We start from the raw sequence: 9,915 nt of genomic DNA, 5'->3' as shown, positions 1-9,915 counted from the left end.
ATTTAAATACACACTTTCATATGTCTGTATAAAATTTTTTCCTGAATAAAATTTGGTAATCTATGCAGCCAAATGTTTGTTCTAAGATAAGGCAAACCAATGGCATTTTGTGTGTGGTGTTTTGGGCCCGAAATATTTCGAACGCATTTTTGTTAGGCATTGTATGAAAAAATCCATTTTCAGTGCGTGCACGACTTGTCAATGACAAACAAGATCAAGCCAAAATATCATCTTGTTGGCCTCGAAATTTTTAGATTTAATCTATGAAGACGTCTAGCCGCTCGTGTACATACTTGGTGGTATCTCCCGAATTAACCGTTGTGTTCTCTGTTACGGATTTGAGGACAGTGTACTATCTAGGAATTAGCCATATTGGCACACTTATATGAATCTAAAACATAATTTATGGAAGCAAACTCATTAATATTGTTAATTAAAGTGAATACTGCCTTTACAGTTAATTTTTTTGTTAACCAAGGCACTTTTACAGACTTATCTTCAGGATTTTGTTTTTCGCGATACTTGTTTACCGTTCCAAGTCATCTATATCAATAAACTTCGTTTTTTGTTATCATCAATATCGAGGCCAATTTATCTAACGATTTTGTCACAAAAACTTCCGAACTACATTACTGTTGTATTACTGCGTATAGTCGGTTAGCTCGCCTGGAGATATTTCACTTACAAACATTGGTAAAGACGTACTCTACGTTCTGATATACAGTTCATAGTTATAAAATATCGGTATACTGTAAAAAATGATAATACACGGGTTTTTCATGAAATGATGTACATTCTTCTATTAGGCTATCGAAGATGGAAATGTTAAATAAATTTTGAAAAACATCTCCCATGCTTTCAATTGCTTTGTGTAGTCTGTAAATACTTTTAGCACATATAAAATGTCGCTTTCTGTTAAGTGGTCAGATACGCTTCATGTCATCGCTCTCGTCAAGAACAACTACATAGTACAAACTATGCTTAATTACGTGGTTGTACAATACAGCGCCAAAATCTCTAGATGAAACGTCAACTGATCCGTTCACTTGCCTGTTGGCCTTGTCGACCTTGCGTATCACTTTTAGCAGTTGTCAAATTCAGTTGCCGAAGCACTTTTTCGCGACGCGTTTCTAGTTGAACGATATTGGCACCGAGGTCGTCGACACTTTGTTCAAGAAACTGTACATCCCGACCTAAACGTTCCAGGCTGTAATTCAAAAAATTTTTCTTGTTACATAATTTTTTGACCTATATATAGATATTTTATCTCAAAATATTACTGAGTACTGGTTGTAATCTTTTTGCTACAAGTGCAAGCCAACAACCCTGTCATCTGTAATGGGAGTTAATTTCTTTTTTATAGCATGTACATGCGCAAATTTCTCCATATACAAACGCATATGGCGTGATGGTAGTAAAGCAGCATATTTTGGAAAATATATTACCACGTACCTTGCATATTCTCTGTAGAGTTGGTACTTTTCGTGGCAGAGTTTTAGGGCGACGACAGTAGCCATGCCTACAATAGACGTGATGATCAGCAGAAGTGCCCGCGTCCGTGGTAGTCGAGCCGCAGTGGCATTCATGATGCCCTAACAGAACAACTGTAGCCGGGGCAAAGTGGGTGAAAAACCGGAACACATGTTGCCGCACGGAAATAGCGTTGAGCCATTGACTGAAGTAGTTTATAAATAGCCTGAAAGAAAAAACCCAAAATGTACAAAGTGGATCTAGTATCTACTAGAACTTTATAAGCAATGTACTACTTTTAAGCCTTTTGACACCGCACGAAATTAACACGGTGTCATTTATACTGTTCCTAGAGTGTTACGGGGCAGTTGTACACACGGAAGCATATTCCAAGCTTATCTGCAGTAATAAGCTTTGGTGAAAAAAAGTTTAGTTAGAAAAATTAATCAAATTTGTTCGTTTTCATACTGTAACCTTTATTCGCATGAGTGAGATAATCACCAAAAAATAACTATTGGTTATGGCCTAACAAATGCAGACTATGAAAGCACAGCAGAGGATTTTGTCGAATTACCGCTCTTTGTCCAATACGGTATTCCAATACGGTAACAACGGTAATAGTCACGAAAATTTATTTGGTTAACCTGATTGGCTTACGATTTTTATCTTCAATGCTTCGAATAGGCAGTAAGTGTAATGTATCAGTATTTCTACTAGGTTTGTCTAGTCATCTTTACACACCAAGCCATTTTGGCCTTGTAAAGAAAGGAACGATTGCACGAACTTCTTTCTCCTACACTATTACGCGCGGTCTCAACGCTCGCCATTATCTAACAGCATACGACGATCAAATACTGACGGGTGTTGTCTGTTATTCAAGTCGAGCGTATTTATATCAGGGAAATAGTTGCACAATGCGTTCCCATGAACCTGTTGTGCTTGATATTCAATTAATTTCAAATGATCATTTGGAAAATTAACCTTTGTTTGTTCATCGCTGTTAACCGATCTTCTACGACGTCTAGCTGTAGCTTAATCCCACACGCAAGTAACACAGAATCTACGAAGAAATCTTCTGCTTTTTAATAATCTACAAACATCCAGTCAATATGAGGACAACCGCGTTTTACACTGGATCGTTCGCTGGCGCAAATTTGTATATAGCAGTAATAATATGTTTGCAATGACTAGGTGTTTTCAATGTCATTAGACCACTCAGGAAGGCCAAGAAAAAAAAATTATAAATCCGTACATGTATTTTCTTCGATTAATTTGCTGAAAATCTGCGTTTTTCTGATAGTTACGTAAACAGTAGCTGGTCAAAGGAAATCACTAACGCACTGGTTTCCACCTATAGCTGCGACTTAGATTACTTCCTAAAAGTGTAAAAACGTGACAGTATGATTACGTTTAAAAAGTTGATAAGCACTAGCCTCTACGATACTCACCATGAGAAGTGGACCTATGCTCGTAGCAAGAAATGTTGTCGGTGACAGGGAATCTGGCTCGTTGTCTATGACAAACATAGAGAAAGGTGTTCACGTACCGCCGCGCCGCTGATACCTTCTGTTGGCTCCCAGCATTAACGGCTGAGTCGTTCTCTACAGAACAACCGAAAGTCCAGCAGCTCTGAACTGATTTCTCGACTTCTTCTGGTGTTTCACAATCGTGTATCAACGGCACATGGTCTTTGCTCGGCGCTCTTATTTTCGTGCAATGTTTACCTATCACTGTATTGGCAGTATAATGTAACGGTCATCATTTGTCACAATAGTAGCAATACGATCACCCTGATTAGAAACACAAGATGATCCAGGCAGAGGGATCGAATTTTGTGTGTGGGTGGGTATATGTATGGTGTCAACTAGAAGTGTTCCTTAGCGGCGCAACGAATAAACACCGAATTGAAGTAACTGACACTAGATCGGATAAACGACCAATGCTCATTCGTTCCGATCACGAGGGGCATCTAGGTAGATAAACACAAAGCAATGAAGACGGGTACGCGTGCCGTGTCCGTATTCATTGCTACACTACCATACATGAGAATACAGACGAAGTTACGGCCAGTTTGCACCTATATAGAAGGAACAACTCTAAGCGAGATTATTAACGGTGGGAAGCGAAGTTTGATCAGATTTCATTTACGTGTTTTAGTGTCGATAGGCGTTCGCTGTTGGTTATTCATTGTAATCAAACACTAACCTACGCTATAATAGATAGGTGAATCGAGCGTCGCAAGGTGCATTTACAGCTTACGGTGTTAGGGAAATTAAAAGGTTTTGTAGGGGGTATAAGCTATAGGTATGTACCTAACTACAGTTATAAGTTGAATAATACATGATTCATTAGTTATCATGGAGGAATTCACAGTAAGGAAATTAAATCATTCTATAGCTTGATTTAGTAACGTTATATTTTATGTACAGATACAGGGTCTATAAGGCGACCATATTCATGATAGGAAGTAACGACGAATTTGCCTGATGCACTGATGTAGCCAGCAAGGTTTAAGGCTGAAAAGGAACAAATGTAAGGTAATCAAGTCAAACTAATTGTCGTGCAAAAGACAATCTAGTAAATGCCTCCATCAACGTTTCAGCATTACTAAAACGATGTGGATCAACCTTGTCCATATATTTCTCAAGTGTTACACAGCCGCTCCATCTGTAGCAATATAGTATGCATTTTATCTATCTAGAGCTGATTGCACATAGTTACAATAGATTGCTACATTGTGAAGAACCTTACCTGATTTTATTTAGGTCCCATTCCATTGCAAATAGTTGTTGTCTCTTTATCAAAGTACATAGTATGATAAAGTAATTGAGATACTTAAATTGTTCCCCTTTTATTTATCAAGCTTCTTATTATGCAGTTTAAATCGGCAGTAAATTAGATCAGTCTTACCTAATAAAGATGTGTTTTTCCATATATTTTATTTTAGACCGAAAATTATCAAAGAATCAAGAACAGTTACGGAATCGTAGGTCAACATTTATATGAAATGCTGCAGTGTACTATGGACGGCATCGTACATGAAATAGTACTACGAAAGCGAGATGTTTTTTCAAATGAAAAAGCATTTCATTAGCACAGTCAAGCCTCTGCGTAAAAGTATGAAATCGATCATGTTTATTATGATTACATTATTAATATGATTACGCTTTCTTTTACCATTGTAACGAAAAACTAAGTGCAAATACATAATCTTAACGAACGCATTACCCAACTAATTAGATCTGCAAAAATCTTATTAGGTGGTATTTTTATTAAACGGTACGGCATACAAGTAATAATGTTCGTTTGTAAAGGTCAATTGAAGTCACTGTATTGTTATTAAGCCTGAGCTTTTTGCCTAAAAAGGTATATCAACGTTCTTGAGGACACTTTTTCTTAAAGAATATTGTACAACTCTCTTTGCTATCCATAGCCTCTTTGAAAAACGCGTTTCCTTCTCGACACGTATAGTGTTGCAACTGTAACACTGTGTTTGTTTCGTGCTTGTTTGGTTCATTGTAGTTGTTTAAGCGTGTAGCCGATCTCAGCTTTTCTATACTGCCTTTTGCCGTTCATGTCCATCTATACGTTCCACAATTTAGTTCAATTTGAAAACTGGTTGAACTAGCGGATCTGCGAGAGGTCCCGAATTTATGCTATGAATAGGAAACTGAGTGTTGTTTTGTTACGGCTTAATAACGTTTCGTAAATAGGTTAACAATTTAAATTTTAACTCTATGCTGAAATTGTAATAAATAAAATTGTGTTATTTATCAGTGGTACGTTTTAGCACAGTGTATACGCTGAAACGGAAGGGTTTGCATTAGCCAAAACGTAAGTTTTGTGTAATCATTGTGACATTGTTCACAATGTTTTTTTGACGGCGTTTGTCCCCTTTCCATAACGGGATCCACCGTCGATAGTTAAGGTCAGATACATCCATTCGTTTCACAGAATCTAGCCGATAAACATTCTTACTGCTAGCTAACAACCTATCATCATCATCATACAATTCAATGTATGTATACTATGAATAACTATTTGAAATAAAACATGCTTTTTATGTGCTTGATTTTTAATCAAAAGTAGGCAAAAGAAATTCGTTGTGCTTATCGCATGAGATCCTCACATGATTTGCCTTGAATGGGCATTAAAGTAAACTAAAGCAAAAAAATTGTTAAGAAACGTATTTAGTCGAAGACAACCAGTTTCAGTATTTATTGGTGTTTGTGTTTTCTGCTTTGTTTAACTGTGGATACCTGTAGAAATTAAGAGCGTGCTGGTATACGTCACCATGAAAGCGTTTGTCCAGCCATATTTGGAGATACCACTTTTATGGTTATTCCTGTTGCTTTTACTATCATTTTCTCTATCACACAAGAGTGCGTTGAAGCAACAAAGAAGTTTTTTCAACTTAGTGCTTTGTCGGGTGAACTATGTTGGCACGAGTTTCTCAACAAAAATAAATAAGCATTAAAATTGCCGTTTAAAAACTTATGATTACGTAAAGCCTAATGCTTTTCACAGATGTCTCATGAATATAGCCATTGGAACAAAATAGTTCGTCGTTTCGAGGGTCAATTCTATGGCATAACTCCATATTTAGAAAATCATCACGGCGGGGCCGAAAGATTGAAGTGAGCTTGTGGTCACAGAGAGAATACTCAAACAAGAAGCACATAAAAGGGTCTTGAACTACATCAAGGGCAGGCTTGAAGAAATGAGGCTTGAGATGGTTACACATACAGATAAGTCGGCAGATTAAGTGCTCTTAAATTGACAAAACGTCTAACGTATGCTTTTACGTACATAACATATTCAATAAATTAAAGTTACTATACTATTGCTATCATATCGCTAGTATTTCAAGATCATATTGTATAATCGTAGCTCTTTATCTTTGTTTCTTTTAATTATTCATTAGAATAGTGAGAGATAGCTCGCCCAGATTCAATTTAATAAGTTAGTTCTTTTAAGAATATATGTATATATTTCTCTTTCATTACCGGCAGTAATCTCACGTAGCCCCAAGTTATCGGGATCTGATAGAATAATTCGATATTGAGTCTGTTTTGACATGTCATCGGAAATGCTCTGCGGTATGTTTTGCATGAGATTTCTTTTTTCGATACGTCTCGCACAAAATTACACATAACTTACACTTTTTTTAAATATGATAAGTAACATGTATCGTCGTTGAATTCTTGATTATATAGGCGTCTGGTTTTTTGATCAATCATACGTTATAAATAGACCACAGATGGCATTGCAGACGCAAAAGGTACATAAAATCCTTCTTATCGACAGCTTCTATCAATCGTTGCAGATTTACAGATTTACTGAAGATAAGACTTACCTGTCTTTCAATATATGTGCAAATCTGCTTATGGGAAGTATCTTACAAATGGATTTGTTAAATGACCTTATAACAGGCGAAACATATACACAGTTGCGTGGACCAAATTCTGTTGTTATTGATACGAGTCAACGAGCAAATTCAACCCAGTAGAAAACGCAATTACATGTTAGAGATCTAATAAACAATGCAGTTTTTGTTGCTCTCTTGTCAAATCGACCACTATCTTTACGTTAGATTAAGCTCGATTTCTTCGTCCTTTACCAATGGCTCTAAAATAATCAATTATTTGTAATACGATAGATTGAGTAGCCTAAGTTTTGCAAGCGGTAAAAGTGAAATGTTTGATGACAAATTAACGAAAATCTCGAAATATGTCTTCAATAGATTGTTTTTTCGACAGCACAGTCATGTCTACTATGTTTTTTATTTCTTACTTATACTGAATAATATTAATTAACGAAAAGTGCTTCTGAACAGATGTTCGACTCGTGGCAAGTAGCCCTCTGGTTTTTTAATCACACGCATGATGTAGCTTATGTTGGTAGCGCGGATCAAACCTGCAGCCTCTGAACTCTACTAATTGTCGTCTAAGCTACCGTGCGTACTAATAACGCGAATGTCTGTTAGCCAGGCGAATCTTACCAACATTCGTAACCTTTAACTAGATTCAAGAATAGTGTACATCTTATTTAGGCCTTTACGGCTACTGCTTCACTAATTTTAAGGAGGACAGGCTCGTTACTATTACTTGAGGTCAGTTAAAGTACACAAATTTGTTGCATATACCCGACCTTATACAATTATATCCCAATCGAAAACTCGTTCTATGATTATGTTAACAAATCTTTTTATCAAGGCTATAATAACAACGTAAATACTTCCTGATCATATTTCTGCCCTTATAAGTAATTCTATACACCCAGAACTAACTCAATGACAAATCGGTCAATGATGTTCTACAACAACGAGGGCAAAAATACCGTTTCTGGTGAACTGAGACCTTGTCCAATTGCACTACAATGTTCAGGAAAGGTTCAGGAACATTGCAAAAGCTTCGTTCTATCTCCATATTTTTGCCGAAGACAGCATAGCCATGAATGCGCTAGAGATTAATGTACTTTATTTCATCGTGCTTTTGTATACCACAAACTTGAGATAAAAGATGTCATAGACCTACCTGTAATACTTTGAATAGGTTTGGGTTACAACCTACAAAACCCAGCACGAAGAAGCGCGCGTAATTTAGTCACTATTTTTTGCCATTGCCATATATTAGCAGCTGATATAAGATGCACGCTATAACGAGTGGCAAACTTTAGTTAATGACTGATGTAAAAATAAAATCGAGCAGGAGCTCAAGATGTCCTCGGTTGAGACGAGGACCTTGACAGCAAAACACACAATCGTGCTCGTGGTTCCTTGTTTACATTCTTCATCGTTTTGTAAAGAAAGATTGATACCTTTTACCTGTTTACCATTTATATGACAGATCTTCCTGCGGAACCCTTACGCAACACGCGATCACAGATTATTTTTAGTGTTTGACCTACATTTATTGAAAACGGCTGCTCCGACAAAAATGCCTTTTGATTGTAATCTTATAATTCAATCAGCGCTTCGCAAAAATATCAAGCTTATGTAATGATGTTTCTTTATCCTAAATCGCCTACTCACCAAGATCCTTGTATACAACACAGGCTTTGGGTAGACATACAACAGCATTCGAACATTGCGCATTAAAGTCATTTGATGTAAAGGCTTGCCTTAAACCTAGATATCGTCAATAGATAGCCTTTACAAAACAACAACTTTCAAATTGAACACAGTTTTGTAAGATTCATCTTTTTCGGGATATTAAAGAAAACGAAATTTTGGACAAATTGATTCCGTTACCTTGTTACCACTGTTGGAGATTTTAGCTAACATGATTGAAGGCATCAGAATGCTTCTATTGGTGTCCCACTTTGGTGCCATCCGTCCATTAGCTATGCTCAAGCAGTGTCATCGATTTCCACTGCCTAGGAGACTGTGACCTGGCACCTGTTTATCATCGATACACATTTCAATAAACTACATTGGAATTGTTATAATATTTCAAAATACAGAGGCACGAGCTTGACACTAGAGACTATCTTAAAAAGCGCCAGTTTCACCTCTCCTCATAATATTTTTAATTGCTCATGCGTTCAAAAACCCGCATGTCACAAGACTTAACAAGCACGTTAATTTATTCTTAGCTCTGGTATTATAGCCTCCTGATCTAAAAGGTCTTGCATCTATGTTTGGTAAAATGAACACGGTAAATACTGCTGCACTTAGATTAGCACTAATAAAAAAAACAAAAGAAGGTAAACTCTTGTAAAAGATGTGTGTCCTGCTTATCCCTGTGGATCGCCTGTCCAGGTGTTGCCTCGACCTACGTATACAGGGTGTTGCACCTGTTGGGACTTAACAAAAAACAGGGATCTTAATCACACACTAATGAGGTGCTACTGGAGCTATCATTTCAACAGTAGGTAAACGCTGACATATTCACAGTAGTGCTGCACCAAATGAAAACATCAAGGAGATTATTTTTTTTATAGAGAAAAGTTTACAGGGTGCTTCTTTATTGAGCGCATCATCAAAATCTCAGTTGTTTCTTTTTTCTTGCAATATAATACAGAGTTTCTATCTATTCTAGTATCTTATTAAGTGATTCAACCGACTTATTTCTTTTTTCTTCCTCATCTTTACCTAGAAACCGCGTCCCATTTGATAAGTAGGTTCATGCAGAAATATGAAGAATGATTGAACAGGCTCAACGCGTCTCATCGCCTCCCGACAATATTGTTACTATTTTTACTATTAACTATATCGCATCGATTTTCAGCTCTTCCGTGCTACAGTACATCGTCCTCTGCAATGCACGCACTTTCCTGGACTGCTTCGTTCTCAAAAATTGTTTCATATACCTTGTTGTCACCGTTGACGTCGTTTCTTTTACTGCTTTTGTCACTTTTTGACACTTGGTGCTCATGCAGCTTCACGCTGTGATGATTCGAACGCGCCCATGTTTGGTCACTACCCTTCTCAGCATTTCAGAG

General features: G+C 37.0%; 1 protein-coding gene and 1 long non-coding RNA gene across 4 annotated transcripts; one reads left to right on the top strand and one right to left on the bottom strand.

Moving 5' to 3' along the window:
• Window positions 1-9: 9 nt before the first annotated feature.
• Window positions 10-3,347, bottom strand: LOC111273122 (uncharacterized). The gene is made up of 3 exons (XM_086973484.1): window positions 2,919-3,347; window positions 1,453-1,696; window positions 10-1,207 (listed from the first exon to the last, which is right to left on the bottom strand). The coding sequence occupies exons 2-3, from the start codon at window positions 1,584-1,586 to the stop codon at window positions 1,030-1,032; spliced, it is 312 nt and encodes a 103-aa protein (XP_086829610.1). The 5' UTR covers window positions 1,587-1,696; window positions 2,919-3,347; the 3' UTR covers window positions 10-1,029.
• A 110-nt stretch (window positions 3,348-3,457) lies between these two features.
• LOC111273123 (uncharacterized) lies at window positions 3,458-7,041 on the top strand. 3 transcript variants are annotated; one of them, XR_002687877.2, is made up of 4 exons: window positions 3,465-3,585; window positions 3,900-4,007; window positions 4,418-5,488; window positions 5,998-7,041. It is a non-coding gene; the product is annotated as an uncharacterized LOC111273123 (long non-coding RNA). The 3 variants fall into 3 exon arrangements; XR_015315951.1 differs by having other exon boundaries at window positions 3,458-3,585; window positions 3,900-4,002; window positions 4,418-7,041; XR_015315950.1 differs by having other exon boundaries at window positions 3,462-3,585; window positions 4,418-7,041.
• The last annotated feature ends 2,874 nt before the right edge of the window (window positions 7,042-9,915 follow it).

This window comes from Varroa jacobsoni, unplaced genomic scaffold (assembly GCF_002532875.2).
Source record: "Varroa jacobsoni isolate VJ856 unplaced genomic scaffold, vjacob_1.0 contig04893, whole genome shotgun sequence".
Classification (NCBI taxonomy): domain Eukaryota; kingdom Metazoa; phylum Arthropoda; class Arachnida; order Mesostigmata; family Varroidae; genus Varroa; species Varroa jacobsoni.
This window is presented reverse-complemented; position numbering and strand designations above follow the sequence as displayed.

Bases quoted from the DNA above. Each gene is read 5' to 3' on its own strand.
- LOC111273122 (XM_086973484.1), bottom strand. From the start codon at position 1,586: ATGAATGCCACTGCGGCTCGACTACCACGGACGCGGGCACTTCTGCTG. The intron at 1,208-1,452 runs GTACGTGGTAAT...TTTGAATTACAG, and splicing joins CTCTACAGAGAATATGCAAG to CCTGGAACGTTTAGGTCGGG.